At 38.6% G+C, this 17,810-nt stretch overlaps 1 protein-coding gene across 10 annotated transcripts in view; it reads right to left on the bottom strand.

The window, feature by feature from the left end:
* SGIP1 (SH3GL interacting endocytic adaptor 1) overlaps positions 1 to 17,810 on the bottom strand; it is a 215,865-nt gene that overhangs the window by 98,069 nt on the left and 99,986 nt on the right. For 5 of the 10 annotated variants that reach the window (XM_028489286.2, XM_028489287.1, XM_028489289.1 and 2 more), the window contains 5 exons: positions 13,440 to 13,464; positions 10,395 to 10,466; positions 6,037 to 6,093; positions 2,382 to 2,436; positions 1,514 to 1,689 (listed from right to left, as the gene is read on the bottom strand). In XM_028489286.2, coding sequence (XP_028345087.1) covers positions 1,514 to 1,689; positions 2,382 to 2,436; positions 6,037 to 6,093; positions 10,395 to 10,466; positions 13,440 to 13,464 — 385 coding nt within the window. The remainder of the gene's footprint in view (positions 1 to 1,513; positions 1,690 to 2,381; positions 2,437 to 6,036; positions 6,094 to 10,394; positions 10,467 to 13,439; positions 13,465 to 17,810) is intronic. The other 5 variants (XM_028489292.1, XM_028489290.1, XM_055084547.1 and 2 more) reach the window with 2 other exon arrangements.

Below are 17,810 nucleotides of genomic sequence, written 5' to 3' on the forward strand. Positions count from 1 at the left end.
ATATCCCACGTGTCTGGGATCATTCTAATAAATTTTCTTTCACAGAAATTTGTTCACTGAATCCCATGAACTTGCCTTCTTACACTTATCCTGGTAGCTTTCAAATGACCACTAAGTTTATTACACTCTATAGAGAAGTGGATATAAACTGGTTTCAGGCATTGAAATAAACTTTTACAATTGATAAAAAATGATTTAGTAAGTAAAAAATGATTTGAAAGATGTTAACTGAAAAGTGAAAGTGTGTACAGTTAAAATGCCCCTATTACTAGAAATCACCTGTATTGTAGACCAATATGTGAATTTAAAATCTGTACCCTCCATGGCAGAAGGGAAAGAAAACTAATACATGTTATGCCTCCCTTTTCAAGAAAACATTTTAAGATGGCAAGTGAATATATGATTAAAACTTACCTGAAATATCATTTGTTGTGGTTGACTACTATTAGCAATCATGTTAGTTGGCTCTAACTGTAGTGGTAAAGGCCATTATAAGCACTAAGCACTAAAGAAGGCATCTTTATAGACTTTATTCATCCCAGGCAGGCAAACATTTATTCCCAAAGGATGGGTGATTACAACTCCTTTAAAAAGGTTAGTCGAGATATTCCAGAAGCATCTCAAAAATGGTTCAGCAGTTATTAACTACCTCGTTCATGGGAAATGCTGCAGGGAGAGCACATTTCTCTAAAGAAGATGTCAAGAAGCCAAGAACATATTAGCTCCTAGTATGAGAGCCTTCATCTGCTCTTCACAGCTATTTTTAGAAAACAATTGCAGCATTTATCAAGTACTACAGAGAAAACACTGTAAATGTTGGAACTCAGAATGCAGCAATTAGAGAAATTTAGTAGATGAGAATTGGAGAAGGAAGTACAACTTGTAGAAAAATACGAATTTGATTAATATAAATAAGGCATACCTGTATCTGAGGTACCTAAATGATGAGATTATTTAAGACAATTTGATAATAAAATATAATGAAGCTTATGAGTTTTAATATCGTTTTAGACTATGATCTATGATGTTAGATTAATATTTCTTTTTGAAGCATTAGCAATGAAAAGGGTTTTTATTTTCCTAAAAAAAAGCAATTTTCTTGGTTTTCTTTCCATGAGTTTTTATGTGTTATATCATAAAAGACGACATTAAGATGTGTTTTTAAAAATCGCTGTTAGTAAATTTGTAAACTTCATATTGTTTTTAATTGTTTCAGGAGTAAGTCTGGATAATCTTTATGTTATTTTTTCCTTCTTTGAAAAATGCTTGCAGGAAAACGTCAAAAAGAAATGTGATCCCATGCATTTTTACCATTTTGAAAAGCAAAGAAACTGCAATATAAAATGAGCATAACTTTCCATGGCTAGAACGAGCTGTTTCAGGTTTATAGACTTTATAAAATGGTAACCATATGCAGCCTTCAGTTTAAGAAGTTTCTGATCTACTTAACGTGTATGGGCAGAGCACAGCTCTCTGTCCAACCTCACCAAAGCTTGAAATAAAAACCACTCACCACTGGTGATGGGGAAAGTGCAATGTTGCCTATTGATGCCTTCAGTTCATCAACAGTTGCAGCGTTCTTAAGAATGTCTTTAGCTTGCAATGGTTTAATCTTGATATTAAACTTCTTGTGTGATTCTTCTTCCTCTTCCGATTCGCTTGAAGAATAAAAGTGCTTTCCTTTGGTAGGTAGAACACAGTTAAAGATACGTAACTCTTTTTTTCTACTGGAGGCAATGATGAGTATAAGACATGAGTGACTGCACATAGAGGCAGCAGAAGTATCCTTAGATGGTAGAAAATCAAAGCAAAACAAACAAAAATCAAAGGGTAAAGCAGGAAAGAATTTATTCACCCTTCCTTGGAGCAGGATTAAGTATGGTGAATTTCAAGGAGCAATGGTTACAGAGTTGGCCATTTGTGTCACACTCAGCACACGCAGTGACAGGCCCACGGGAACTTCCTCTTACTGTGGAGACACAATAAAGGCCACTCTACTGACAATTTGTGATGACTTTAACTGCTTCAGAGTGTGACCTGCTCTGACCAGAGATGGTTTTCAGGCAAAGCACAAGTCAGAACTATTTTCCAGCCACCATTAGTGACGTTGTCATATCAGGTTTCAGCAGACAACCCAGTACCCACAACTTGTACAAGCGTTTTTCAGCACAATTTTTCTCTTTCTCCTCCTCTCTCTCTTTTCTATGACTAGAGCAAGGCAAAATGCCTGCTTATTAGTGATCAGGCTGTTCTCTGCTGTTTATTCATCTCTAATACGAGGGACAACAGGACTTGAGAAGCTTGGGTTTCGACACCTTTTCAATACAAAATTTATCACCCTGCTGAGAGCAAATGAAAATTAAAATATAAAGAAAGGATATAGCCGGGTTCCTCAGGTCTGATGCTGTAGCCTTCTTCATCCAGCTCAGGCGAGTTCTATAAAATACAAGTGCACATTAAGCAATTATTATCCTGACAATGATAAAGGAGTTATTCATTTTCCTTCAAGAGTCTTCCAGTTAAGGATATAGACTTGTCTCTTGTTTTGGAGGTGAGTGCTGGGCCCTATATGTTTAGATATTTACTCACAGATATTTGGAGAGTCTTCCTATTGGGAAAATAAACTAGGAATCAACTGTCAATGAAAGAAAACATTCAAACAGAATTTATCATGCATTTCCTGTAAGCCAAAGACTATGCTGAGCAACATGGAAGGGATACAAAATGCAAATTATCTTTCATCTGTATTCTGGTAAGCAAAAGTTCAAAAAAATGCGAAACACAAAACATCAGTGATAGGAGTTTGAAAGGAGAGGAAATTTGTGAGGTTTGGAAGAATTAGGGAGTCTGTGTGTGCCTTTTGGGCCAGATGGAGAGGAGAGGAGAGTCAGTGGTGAGGAAGAGCCTGTACCGAGACACCAAGGCAGGAATGCACAGTATGATTCCCGTAGGGAAAGGGAGAGGCAATGGTGACAATGACAGGACTCGAAAGGAAGCTGTATGGTGGGAGACCATGGAAAAGAAGACCATGGCTGGGGGCTGGGGGGCAACATGCTGGGGGAAGAGTCTGGACTTGATATGGCTACTGCAGCTTCTCAACTAAGGTAGGACACGCTGAAAGCAGAACCTTAAGGGTTGGAAATATGCTTCAGTATATATTGGGGACAGAAGAAACTGGAGAAAGGAAAACTAATTTAAGATGCTTGCATCAATGCAGGTGAGATGTGCTAAGTAAACGACCAAGTCGTTGGTGGTGGGAAGGGATGAATCAAGGACATTTGGAAGGACAAATTGTTAGTTCTTAGTAATAGACTGGTCATAGGAGAAAAAGAAGATGGAAGGTTCAAGAAGACTCCAAGATTGCTATCCTCAAATTCTGGGAGTACTCCTGGCTGAACTCATTCTAACAGAAGGCAAGTAACATTTTTAGGAAAAAGACAGGAAAGATAAAAGATAGTTTGCATGACTGGGATTAGAGTTATCATATTTTAGTTCCTATTATATGATAAGTACTATGATCCATGCTTTATTTTACTGACTCTTCATAACAATCATATGCAGAAAGAATTATCCCATTCACCAAGGAAGAAACTAAGAGGAATTAGACACCATTTCTCAAGGAAACACACCCAGCAAATCGTAGACCTGGGCCTTGATCCCAGGTATTTTGAGGCTCAACTCTATGCCTGAGAGAGGAAAAGGGTACGGAGTTCAAGGGCAGCCTCTTGAAGTTGAGGTCAGAGGCCTGGAAGTAAAGAAGACAGAGCTGGAGAGAGAGATTTTGGAGTCACTGAAGCAAAAGACATACCATGACCATGGAGAGAGAAGAGGGCCTGAACGCCATGGAAAAGCTGCCATTTATTGGGTATTTATTGTCTCCCTCTGTCCTTTCAGTACTCAAAGCTACTCTTAAAATGCAAGTGTATTAAGGTTACTTTCCTGCTAAAAACTTGTTCCTGGCTTCTCACTGCACTTAGAATAATAGTCAGCACCACTGTGTAGCCCACAAGGCCCTGCCTGATTCTCACCAGGCCTTCTTCCCATTATTAACGTTTATGATTTGATTGCTGCAAGCTCTTTCCCACTTCAGGGTCCTCATAAATGTCCTTCTCTCTGCCTGGAAGTCTCCTCCCTCAAATGTGCAGTCAGTTAAACCCTACTTAAACTTTAGGGCTTTGCCTGAAGGCCACATCCTTCCCTAGGCCTTCCCTGCCCAAAACACAATGATATAATCTATTAAGAATAAAACCTTTATTATGACTTAGAGAAAGTGGAGTCTAGTGCATAATTACAAGCACAATTCCTGTGACCCAAGTATTTTTTAGGACCAAGCAAATTCGAGGGAAATTCTGCTTCATTTAAACACTTACATGTTGACAGGGACAGTACTAGGGTTTAGAGTTTAGGTAGGGTAGCAGAAGTACTTGATGAGTAATTTCGTATTTTAATTATCATGCTTCTTGTTTGCTTAGAGTATCCCATTCCTGTGTATTAAAGAATTCTACAAAACATAACAAAAATCTTTCTGGGTGAAAAAGTGTTAATTTTGAGAAAAGAAATCATCCTTCCTTAATATCTTTAGTAACTTCCCTTATAACATTATTTGTGAACAATTTGGATGTAGGATAACATAGGGGCTATCATAGATCTAGGGAACTAAACTGCTAAAAATATCAAAAGATCTCAATCCTGGGAAACAAATATAAGAGAGGACCAGGTAATGAGGTTGACAGAATGACATGTTTTGGACTGCACGGGTGGCATGAAGAATTTAACCTTTCTGAGCTTCAGTTTTCTTTTCTCTAAAATGCAGATAATGTATTTACCTTCTAAGGTGGTAAGAATTCAGTAGCATATAATATTATAAATGGTGGTAGTTATTATAAAAATAAAATTCTTCTTATTAACAAATGTGCAAAAGCATTAACATCAAGCTTAATTCTTATGAAAGGGGAGGCTGGGCCAGAGAGTCACCTAAGGTATAAGTACAAAGGCATTTTGTAGGGATTGTGAATTTGGGCACTTACTATGCAATAGAAATGATTTTGGATGTGAATATGGTCTACACGTTTTCTATGATTAGAAATCTAAGAGCCATTGTGTCCATTCTGTTGTTGGTGAAATGTGTGGTGATGAGGTTAATTGCTTTCTGGGGGAATTATGAGGAGAGTTTAGGTCTCACCTGGGATTCACCTTTGCTCCTTGAGAAGCAACAAGTGATTGTCATTTGACCTGCGAAAAATCTGTACCACGAGGCTATAATAATTATCATGAGCTACGGTATGAAGGTTTGTATTACCCCAAATCTTATATGTTGAAGTCCAAACCCCAAGGTGATGGTATTAGGAGGTGGGGCCTTTGGAGATGATTAGGTCACGAGGCAGGAGTCCTCATGGTTGGGGTTAGTGACCTTATAAGAAAGACCCCAGTGAGGTTACAGCTAGAAGGTGCCTTCTATGAACCAGATAGTGGGCACTCAACCAGACACCAAATCTGCTAGTACCATGAGCTTGGACTTCCAGGCTCCAGAACTGTTAGAAATAAATATCTGTTGTTTACAAGCCACTCAATGTTTAGTATTTTTGTTAGAGTCGCCTGAATGGACTAAGACATTATAAAATCAAGGCCCAATACTCAAAGCTGCTTAGAAATATAACCAGGACCGAAACATCTGGAGTTAATATTTTAAAAAGCATTTTTTGAACACATATTACAGGCTAGGCAGGCTACTGAAATATTCTGCAAATAATTAGCTCAATGAACCCTCGCAACAGTGCTATAAAATAACTACTGACTTCAGTTTTGCTGGCCAGCAAATAACCAAAGCCACACATACGTGATATATGGGGGGGCCAGGTCTTGAACCCAGGTCTAATAGACTCTAGTGCTCTTAACCGCTATACCATGCTAACTGTGCCGGCACTTCCTAATGAGATGTTTCACTTATTTCTGTGTCCTATTTTAAATACAAGAATGCCTCGACTCATTTTCACATTCTGAAATATTTATAAAGAAAAACAATCTTCTGATACTCACGTATCTTTCCCAATCAATTTCCGCATAAAATCCATTTGGTGCCCCATTGCTTTTCTTCTGTAATAAATTTGAAAATACATTTAGAAGAGAAACAATTGAATGAAAAAAAAAAGGAACAAAGAACACTTCACTCTTATCTGTATTTAGCAAGAGCTATCAAAATCCAACACTAGAAAGACAAATTAGAGCAGCCTATTAAGCAGCCACATTGGTGTAACTGAATGGTAAATTGAGCTGCTGTGATACTGCATAAAAGAACTTACACACTTATTTCACAAAAGACTGTAGGATACCTAAGCATAGAGATATTAACAACTAGCTGTTCAAATTTTATTCAATTACTAAAGAGTCAGCAGCACCTACGTTATAATTTAATCCTCTATACCTTAGGGGATATACCCAGATGTATATACATATTTAAATGGAAACATTCTGACTTCTACATTACTCTCAAATACAATTAGTTCCAACAGATCCAAAGAGTATTCACCCAAGTCATTAACTAGTCTTCTTTTAACTTTTCTGACACTGACTCAACTTTTTCCTAACCACCCCCTTGACAGAATATAAAGGAAATCAGCTCCAAATTAGTTAACTCAGCCTGTAAGTATTAAAAATAGTGCTGATATTCTTTTCAAGTGGCTTTTCTTACCAAATTATTAATATAGAATTTGAGGATTAAGAGTGGATTTCTATCATCCATGCATCCTAAGCCTCCATGAGCACATCATTACAAGTGACTGGGTATCAGCATTGTTCTCTCAGGATTGTCTTAAAGTTCTATTTTGGCCCCTAGTACAACCATGACATGTATGGCCACAAGAACTTGAGCAAGGATGTGGCATCGTCCAAATTGAAATTCCTGGGATTCTCTACTTCTTGTGAGCAAAGGACAAAAACGCACATGAGGTTGGTAATGGACAGTCCATTCAACAACATTCCTGTAGTTGGCACATGGGGCAACAGCATGTCACAGAGCACTCACAGATCTCACAACAACACACATCAGATGCTGACATGACGCACGAGGCTTGAGGACAGGACACGTAATTCTGCAGTCACAAATGAAGGCCAGTTGAAATAAAATGTGAACAGCTGACACTTAATTTGACAAATAGGCAGGAGAAGAAAGCTTTGCATCTATGCATATAGAATCACTAGAAAACCAAATCAGAGGTAACCTAGTAACCATCATCACTGAGTAATACTTACTGCATGTTGACTGGGTACTCTAAGAACTAACAGTAGTTTAGTAAGGGTGAAGTGCCTAGGGAATAATGTGTTCATTATCCTCCTCTCTCTTCCTGTACACTAACACCGCACTGGAATTTACGAATGCACCAACTCTGCCCCACCTCCACCAACCAGCGCCCCAGAATACAGGGCTGGTACCCCTCTTCGTCTGTGTCTTGCTCCTGACAAAGAAAATGTACTTTGTCAGACTACATCATTTTAACCTTCTCACAGAATTGCATTCATTGAATTAGTGCTTCAATGACATTCTTTCTTCTTTGAACAAAGGTTGCTTTAAAAACCTGCCACATCAACTCTGCACCTGTATAAGCTATGAAGCTGCTTTTGAGGACATGGTCCATTAAATAATGTGCCGTCTAATAATTTAAAAAAATCTCTCTCATAGTGAATGGGCATGGTTCCTATTTTCTTTTTGTCATATTTGCTTTCTTTTAAAATTTTTACTTTACCAGTCTGTTTGCATATGTCTTCTTTGCAAAATTCTCCAAATCCTTCTTAGATAGCATGTATAATAAATTCAAACTACAAATGTAATGTATAATAATGAGAAATCAAATAAACTAAGCTGATCCCAAAGAACTAAACTGATGAATTTTGTGATCAGTATAGTACTATTAATAGACCTTTTAGTTATCAAACAATTCTTCAATACAAAGAATTGTTATCTAAAAACTAAAGAGATTAGATAAACTACTGAGTTCAAAATTTTCAAAGTTCTACAGTTGTTTGTTTCCATGATAAGCTCATCTCCATAATCAAAGCCTTTCAAAACCAAGATAGTTGATATGTTCAGCTAAACAAAAACAAAATAAATATATGTGTGTGTATGTTTCTTTCCTGACAACATATATCCGACATTATGACTAAAAAAGTTCCTCGATTTTTTGAATTTTCTAGATCTGGGCTGAGTGAAAATTTCCGTTTCCATGGAAACCAATGGAAGATTGAGATAAAGAGAAAGCAAAGCCTATAAAAAGAAATTTTCCTTTAAAATAGGAACATTTTAAACATAAATACTAAACACAAACAACAAATCATAAAAATACATTCTTTGGGGCAGACATTCAAAACATATGCAAACATACACACACACACACACACACACATACACACACAGAGAGCTTCATTCGAGAAGCTGGCAATTTGGCCTCATTCATACTAGTGAATTCTTACAAGTATATTTGGTTTTGCAAGTGGATATTATCAAGTTAAAGCTAATCCAGAACCTGGCTGAAATTCTTCTGGTCAAACTCCAAGGAAGAAACAATTCTCCTGGTTTAACCATTTAAGCAGCTCCTAGTGGTAATATGGAGGTAATGGCTCTATTGATTTTCAATTGGAAAGCAGTGAAAAAGCAAGCAAGTATGTAAGTTAAGTGGGGAAATACTATTTAAAAACTAAGCTTACTATTTAAAGCAATGTTGGCTATTCATCAACATATAAACAGTGATTTTTCTCTTGGAGTATAATTATTTATTCTTTTAATTCTTTTCTGTATTTTCTAAAATTCCACAATTAGCATAAATAACTTCTACAACTTGAATATATGACTGTTATTTGAAGATAATTGAGGCTTACAGCAATGTTGATCATGTTTTAATAGGTATTTTACTTTGGTCAGGTTTATTATCTGTTCTCAGATAATATCATGGTTTAAATCAATAAACGTAGTAACAATTGTGTTCAATTACACATTCTTCAAAATTCTTAATTTCCATCGTGAATGTTCTTCTTTTCCAAGGTCAGATCATGGCCACATAGCTTTCCTTGGTGAGAAGTATTAAAGGCACATGATACACTGCCTAAATATAATCTTTTTGCCATTGAGACAGACTTGACTCACTTTGTATAGAACAGCACTATCCAATAGAACTGTCTGTGAAGAAGTAAATGTTCTGTATGTGTGCTGTCCAATATGGTAGCCACTAGCCACAAGTAGCTGTGGAGTACTTGAAATGTGACAAGTGTGACTGAGGAACTGAATTTTATTTTATGTTTTTGAATTAAAAAATTATTATTTACTTAATTAAAGTATAGTTGATCTACAATGTTTCAGGTGTATAGCAAAGTGATTCAGTCATATATATATATATATATATATATATATATATATATATATATTCTTTTTCAGATTGTCTTCCATTATAGGCTATTACAAGACAATGAATATAGTTCCCTGTGCTCTACAGTAGGCCCTTGCTGTTTATCTATTTTTATATATAGTAGTGTGTATCTTTTAATCCCAATTTCCCAGTTTATCCCCCCCTTTCCTTTGGTAACCGTAACTTTGCTTTCTATGTGTGTGAGTCTATTTCTGTTTTGTAAATAGGTTCATTTGTGTCATTATTTTTTTTTAGATTCCACATATAATTGATATCATATTATATGATATTTGTCTTTCTCTGTCTGGCTTACTTCACTTAGTACGATAATCTCTAGGTCCATCCATGTTGCTGCAGATGGCATTATTTCATTCTTTTTTATAGTTGAGTAATATTCCATGGTGGAATATTCCATGGTGGAATTCCAAGATGTGGTGTATATATGCACTACATCTTTATCCATTCAGCCGTAGATGGACATTTAGTGAGGACTGAATTTTAAACAGCCACACGGTGTGGCCACCCTGTTGGACAACACAGCTATAGTTGCTGCATAGTCTGGGACAGGATCAGCATCCCAAGTCCATTGTCAAGTACATTAGATCCCACAGGCCAAGGTCCTGCCGAATTCCTGATGTTGCTGAGATAGTGCTTATGCTAATAAACAACTACTCAATTTGTATGGTGTTGTTTATATTACAGCCAAGGCTTTCTTATAGATAGCATATTCTTTTTAAAATTTGAATCCCTGTCCTTTGTCTAAGACATAGGAATCACACGTCTCTTATGCCTGATCATTTTTTAAAAGTATATTCGGATGTCAACATATAGAGTCTATTTGGTTGATTTAAAAATTGGCCCTGGGTATTCAGGAAGTAATTGGGAAACATTATCTAAGAGTCTTCTTAAATGCTACTGTTGTTTTTTCAAATTTCAAATTGGGATTTTACTCACTGTTTCTACAACCCCTTGGATATCTTAAACTAAAATCTGTTTCCTTACCGAAACTTTTTTTCCTCCTTCACGTGCGCACTCTGCTTTGTTATTGTAGGGTGGTTCATGTGGGCTGGGCTGCTGGAATTGATTGTTTTCATGTAGAAAAAAGTTGTTAAAGGATCTGTTTGTTCTTCAAGACACATATAAAGAATCACATGGAGTCAGCAAGCATACCATAGAAGAAATAATGTCTAGGCCAAATTGTAGGGCCTACCAATCTTGGCAGGGTTCTTGAAGCAAAGAGTGGACTTTGGGGCCCATAATGAGGCTCTATTCAGCAGGCCAGTGTGGCTAGGCCAGGAGAAGAAGGGAAGGAGGAAGAGGCATCCCAGGCACTAGGGATGATGTGGATCTAGTCCTCACTCAGCCAGCACTTAATTTACAGGTTGAGAACAGACACCGGGACACACCAAAGAGACTTAATAAAAATGGTTGCATTTCTAATGGCCGTCTGAAAAGGCTAGCTCCATCATATATTCCCCTGGATCAAAGCCTTCCTGGGAGACATCAACACACACAGCACACACAGTTGACAGCTCCAAATCCGGACCCTTTCTTGCACACGTGTTCAGGATGAGCAGAGATCTCCTTACAGCAACGGCCGTGACCCCCAGTACCCCCAGTCTAGGTGTGGATGGAAATCTGAACTGCTTAGGAAAAACTTAGAGTGTATCCTGCACAAAACAGAGTTTGTCTCTGGGTTAGACTGCATCATCACACACAGTTGCCTGAAGCTTCAGACATCAAGACAGACAGCTCGGCCGAGGGTAGGCATTTTCAGCCAGTGGGGAGCAAGGCAAGCCCACCTTGATACATGCAGCCTGGCCACAGAGGCTCTGTAGATAAAAACTCAAAAGCAGTGTCACCAGAGATGGGCTTCACTGGATTTTTGAGAAACTGAATTTAAATAGTTAAATCTATCGTGTGGCCCCTGCATTGACAAAGTCGTTTATAAGCATTAAATGGGTCCACCACAACCTGTAGTTTGTAGAACCACATTAGTGAAACCATAAATTTCAACTTCAGATATTCAAAAAGCAATCATTTGAAAGCTAACTCAGCCACATAAACGTGGACTGGCTCCACAGACATGAGGTCTTAAAGAAATCAGTCTGAGTTTGAAAGAAAATCAGGTTGAGATTTCCAGGGACTGAATGCGAACAGAAACTTGGACCCCTATAGCACTGGTCTCATTAAGACGTTCTCAAAATTTGGTGACCATAGTATGTGGAAAAAACTTGAGGCACATTTCCAAACAGTAAAATTAGCAGCTGGCCGATAATTTCCAGTTACCTAGGAAGCTGTAAACCCTGTTTCTGAGAACCTGCATTTATTCGAATGCAGCCTGTTTTCCAAACAGGTCTGTGTTATTTCCTGAGAAATCGAAATTAAATAATTCTTCCTTCCTAAAATCATGACCATTCATGGCATTTCCAATTAAGGAACAAAGAAGGCACATCTGCTGATAAATAACTTGATGTGACTGAGAATGGTGACAGTGAAGGAGGATAGGGGAACTCAGGGATGAAGCCCTGACTTAGGGTGGGCAAGTCCGCAGAATCATGGCTGGGCTTATTGACGCAGCACATACTCAGAGTTGCCTGCTACACGCCCGCCAGGACTGTGCCAAGCACTGGGGTGCATGTTCTGCTCGAGATTTAAACTCGTGGTCCCTAGAAGACCAGAGAACTCTGAGATAGCAGTGGGGCCTTGGGAGACAATGAACAGCAGGGTGGGAGAAGCCTTAGAGAAAGGAAAAAGGACAAGACTGAGGTGCCACAGGGAGAGAAGCAAGAAACAGCAAACCAGCCTGGAAGCAGCAGGGAGGGAAAGCAGAGACTATCTCACAGAGCCTTGCAAGGGTCAGAATGAAGGGGACAAGAGAACTCAGGGAGGGGACCAAGACAGAAGCAAAGAGAAGACACAGAAGCAGAGAGTACCTGAGACAGAGTTAACGAGAGGGCTCTGAGCCAGAAGCAAGAGGTGAGGAGAAGCTGAGTCTTCTGGGTCTTTTTTTTCCCCTGCTGAATAGAGCCTTGATTATAGTGTTACCCAATGTCTGATAAATTTCAGTCTACTTTCTTAACATTTCATGGCGGGAACTACATGAATGCAAAAGGCACCCCACAGCTAAGAACCTTGAGTCAAATATGGGAGAAAAACTCCTACCATAGCTGCAATTAACACCCCAATTTAGGTCTAATATTATAAAGGGTGATTTTTTTCAAGAAAATATTTTTAACTATCTGGTTTATTTTCATTCCCACCTCAGCCCAATAAGCCTAATGCGAGTCCCTTTTTTTTTTTCCCCTTCAGTAACAGCTGTTCTTTTGAACCTTCTGAATAGGCATCTGATTTAGATTTGAAGGAAGTCATTTTAGAAGCTGGTGCAGACTTGCATAAGCGCAACTCGGATAAATCCAAGCCCATGCACCACAGACTTCTTTAAAAAGCAAGAAATCTGGTGACCAGCAAGGAATCAGAGTTACTGTTGAATCTAAACCCAGTGGACACATTTTCCTCCTCCAGGCTGTAAATTCAGGCATAAATGGTTTCAAGACTATTCCCTACTTATGAATTTAACATAGAAAATGTTATCTGCAGCTCAACTACGAAAGAGGAAGAGCTTCTTTCAATTTTATTGGATCTCAGATCCATTATGACTTTGTGGCCTCTGCTGGAGAAAAACATTCTCATATAAGGAGCTCTTATATCATTAAATAGGAAACGAAATAACAGTTGATGGTAGCAGCTCCTGCAGGAACTGTCTGGCTTCTGACCCACCATATTGATGACTGGTTTGCTTGCCTACTCTGGGACAGGGTTTTTGGTGAATGCAATAAATAAGTTTAACCTGACCAAGACTGCATTTATGTCCCATGCAATGACTACAAAATTTACAACGAAAAAAGTTGTAATTGAAAAGTCATTTAAGCTAATTTTTGTTCCCTCACAGAAAAAAAAAAAAAAAGAAGAAATGGGGCTTTAAGAAATTTAAACTAGCATAGGTTGAAGTGCAAACCTACTAAAAATGGTCATTTAAATACTTACAATTCCATCTCTATCTGGTGAACCTCTGTAACAGAAAGAAATTGGTAGCTATTAGGAAAATGAATCATTCTTGCTACATAGTCTCAAGTATGACAATAAGAATCATTAACCACCTTTCTCCCCCCTCTCACGAGTTCCAACCCCAGTAAACCTGGCTAATGAAAGCCAAATCAAAACAGATTGGTTGAGTGATATTTGAGTGTGGGGTGTGTGTATGTGTGTGTGGGAGGGAGAGTCTCATTAAAAACTGAAATCCAAAAGGCACAAGTTGCTGGTGCAGTGTCTTGAGAGGAGAATTCATTAAGAGCTGTCCCACTCAGCAGCCTTCTATTTAAAACTACCACCAGGAATGCAAACCCATTTGTTCTCTCTCATCTTCTCCCCATAAGTGGTCTTGAATTTCCCCTTATAAGAAGGAACTTCTTACACTTATTAAGAAGAACTTATAAAACTACAAAGTAGTTTTCAAATTACTTTGAGAATCTATATTTTCTTCCATATTTCTAGAGTAACTGCTCCTTTGATTACAGGAGAACAGGAAATGGAGGGCAATTTTGCTAAATGGCTTGCTTTGATGACTAAAGTCCAGGGTATTTAATCCATGGTGAAGCTAGGCTGCAGTGCTTAAGAGTAAGGGCTTTAGAGTAGGATGAATCCAGGTGTCCAGACTCCACCACTTATTAGCTCTCTGACCTTGAACATATTGCTTATTACTTAGTTCTCTAAGCCAGCTTAAATATGATAAGGTATATAAAGAACCTATAATGGTTCCTGACACATACTAAGTATTCAGAAATGTTTGTTTGTTTGTTACAGGTTTTTTCCTCTTCCATGATGTCTCTACCCTAGGAACACAAAACTGTTCACTTGCAGCCATGTTAGACTTTATAGCAATAGAGGAAGGGTCTTATTATTGTTACTTTGGAAAACTGAGCTGGAGGAATCAGAGAAAGAGAGAAGAAAAAGAGTAGTCACTTTATAACTTCTTATATTAATTAATTCTGTAAGGAGCTCGAAAAATATTATTCTATTAAAATGGAGACCAGAATTATGCTTAGATGGGGACCTGACTTGTTTGGAAGAAAACCTTAGTAAGTGCTTGGGTGGAGTATGAAATCTTGAAGAGTTTGGTGTGGTTGGAACTGTTCCTTAGGAGGTGGGACCAAGTGACAAAATTGTTTATTGCTTCATAGGGTGGGACAGAGGAGAGAGAGAGAAATGCTGAGTTGGTGGGACATCTTCTTGGCTTCAAGATGTGACTCCCCTTCCCCACCAACACCCCCTTCAAAATTAGCAGAATATTCTACTTGGATTACAAAACACTTGATGGGAGAGCATCATTTTCCATAATCATTTCTGTGTCCATGTGGATGCAGGGATGAATCAGTGATACAGGGGCTAGAAGCAGAAAGGACCCTGATACTGAAAGACCATGGGAGTTGACAGAAATCTTAGGATCTTTGGACATTCGCTGGCTATGGGAAAAAGTTGGTTCAAAGAAATTTCATCTAAGATAGAAAGATAGGAAGAGTCTTAGCCAATAAAAGTTATATATAATTCATTGAACAACTATTGAGTGCTTATAATAGGCCAGGCACTAGGCTAGGGTCAGGAGATAAAATAATGAAGAAGACATGCTCATCATAGAGAGAATGAGACAGGCAAGTAAATCCAGTGGGTTATTATGGCCGCAGTAAACCCAGGTGGTAGGAAAGTACAGAGGAAAGGTACCAACCCATACTCATCAAAGTCGATTTTCCCTAGATTTGTACACTGCAAAAAATGAGCATTTCTTACTAGGATTTCAGCCTCTTCTAAAGGAATTGATAGAGAGGAGATTGCATCAAATTTTGCGTAGGAAACATCCAGAGGCACTGATCCTCGTGGGGTTGTCTTTCGGGGCAGGTGATAGATGGGAGAAGACAAGGCTCTGGAGATAGTCCTGGCTGTGGTGTTGCCCACTATTGGTCCAGGTAGAAGGGCATAGCTATAGGGGATCTTAAATGGGAGGCCACTTGGTCTCATGCATATTACAGCTATAGGGATGGCACTTCAAAAATCTTAATCAGAATAATTGTAATTGTACATAGCAGCGTTGGTGTCTATTCTGATCCTTTGTCTTATCCACTGATGGAAATGGGGCTGCTCCTTCCCCGTATGACAGCAGTAAGCATGGTGGTATAGAGCACCAGCTATAGTGCCCGACTGCCCAGGTTCAATCAACTTAGATTTCCTAGTTGCATAACCTTGGACCAGTACTTCACTCCTTTGTGTCTCAGTTTCCTCATCTATATAACAGCCGTGATAACAGCATATAGCTCATAGGGCTGTTAAAGGATTCAATAAGTTAATATAAATGAAGAGTCTGGAATAGTACCTAGAACATAGTAAATACTCATTAAATGTTATCTAGAATAAAGTTATTATATAAGCTGACCTAGGATGGGGAGTAGAGAGAGAGATTTTAGCAGCCTCAGACAATGGGGTATGTGTCCTCAGTTTATTTCCTAACCCCCTCTTATTAAGTTTTATACATTTTTAAATAATTTTTTTTTTGCTTTTTAACAGCAGACCCATTATATTTGCTGATTCTGTTTTAAAACTGATCATCTACCAGGGACCCTTTGCCTCTATTTTTAAAAAGGGACAGTCACCTCTTGCCACTGCTGCCTTTTCTCTTTTACCCTCCTATTGGTCTTGAATATAATTTTGCCCATCTATTCTTTTTTTTTTCTGGGTAATCAAAGAATAGGCACTTGACTCTGGACTAGAATACTGGCTCCATGTCTTATTTTTCTGGGTAGCCTTCAGCAAGTTACTTAATTCCTTTTGGCACTGATTTCTCAACTCCAAAATTGAGATATTATTTCTAACCTTATTGAATTACTATGAGGATTAAAAAGGATATCAGTACATACAAAATACCCTGCACAGGGCCTGCCACTTAGTACAGACTCTCTCCTTTCCTCTTTCTATCAGCCATTGTAACGATGATCAAATCAGGAAGCTCTGGTTCTAACCCCACTCTATCTAAGGACACTCAGTCAGCTGAAGTTGGAACTGGCAGCTACCATAGCAGGTTACTTGGCAACCCTCATGGAGTTGCAACAGCCCTGAAAACAGTTTGTATCAACAAGGTTTCAGTGATCACAGACTAATATAAGCATTACCTAAATCTGAAGGGATAGCACATTGCCAGAACATTTCTCCAGCCTTCTGCAAGAATGATATATGACCCAATTAGAGAGCAGGGGCTCATGAAAAGCAAAGGCTTACACTAAACATCTTGTCCTTTGACCATCACTGCTGGTGGAACCAGTTTATAGCTAATTTGCTATCACCTAAGTAAACTGGGGCGCTCAGATGTTAAGAAGTAAAGGACAGATGCTTGGGATTTTACAAGCAAATGTCTTGTTAGAGTACTTCAGAGAGATATTGGGCATCTACACAAGGCCATGAAGAGTAACTTCCTCATTTCCATGTTTTTAGAAGTGGTGATGGAAGAGTGGTACTTTGGCCACCTGCAGATGAGCTCAGCCTGCCCTGGGGAGGTTGTTTGACCTCTTTTTCCTTTTGAGGGAGCTTTTTTCCTTTCTAATTTTCTTCACACACCAGAGATTATGTGTAGTCAGTTACAGAAACCATCTCAAAGAAAAATGGATTTGTTTTCTGCTAATGATGTTCTTCTGAGATGTGTCTAATAGTGTCCCCCACAACACATGGCACATTGTAGGTGGCAAAAGATTCTGTTGACAGACGGACTGCTACAGTGTCTGGCCTTTTATGGAAATTCGATTCCATCTAGTGCAAACTGAGGCCCATTAGAGGAAAGTGTATTCTAAGTCCGTGGAGCTATTGGCAATGCTGGAACCAGAGCCCAGGTCTTCCGACTCTGGTGAACGAACCATCTTCTATTCTGGTTAATGTTTCAAAGTTGGCAATTTCTTAAGAAATAATGAAAATTATATAATGCTCAGAAAAAATTTTTTCTAATTTAATCATTTAGAAAAATTGGCAAGACTAGAGTAAATGCAGCTTCCAGGAAACAATTATTTACCAAAAGAAAAAACACAAAGAAAAGGTAAGAACAGGGCACTTAACATTTGGTATCTGGACAAAAAATAGCTTTTTACCCCCAATCCTTTATAGTCTCTGGTTTAAAAGCCTTCAAGGCTTCAAGGTCGCCCACTGCCTAAGGAAGGAAGCCCAGACACCTCAGCCTGGCTGGTACTTAAAGCCCTTCCTATCTGGCCCTGATCTCCTTTCCAGCCTTGCCTCGCACTATTACATTCACGTGCGGCCGACAAGTAGACAGACTGCTCTGTTTAGCTTGTCCTGAATACCTACTTGGCTTTTCCACATCTCTGCTTT

This window comes from Physeter macrocephalus, chromosome 4 (assembly GCF_002837175.3).
Source record: "Physeter macrocephalus isolate SW-GA chromosome 4, ASM283717v5, whole genome shotgun sequence".
In the NCBI taxonomy this organism is placed as follows: Eukaryota; Metazoa; Chordata; class Mammalia; order Artiodactyla; family Physeteridae; genus Physeter; species Physeter macrocephalus.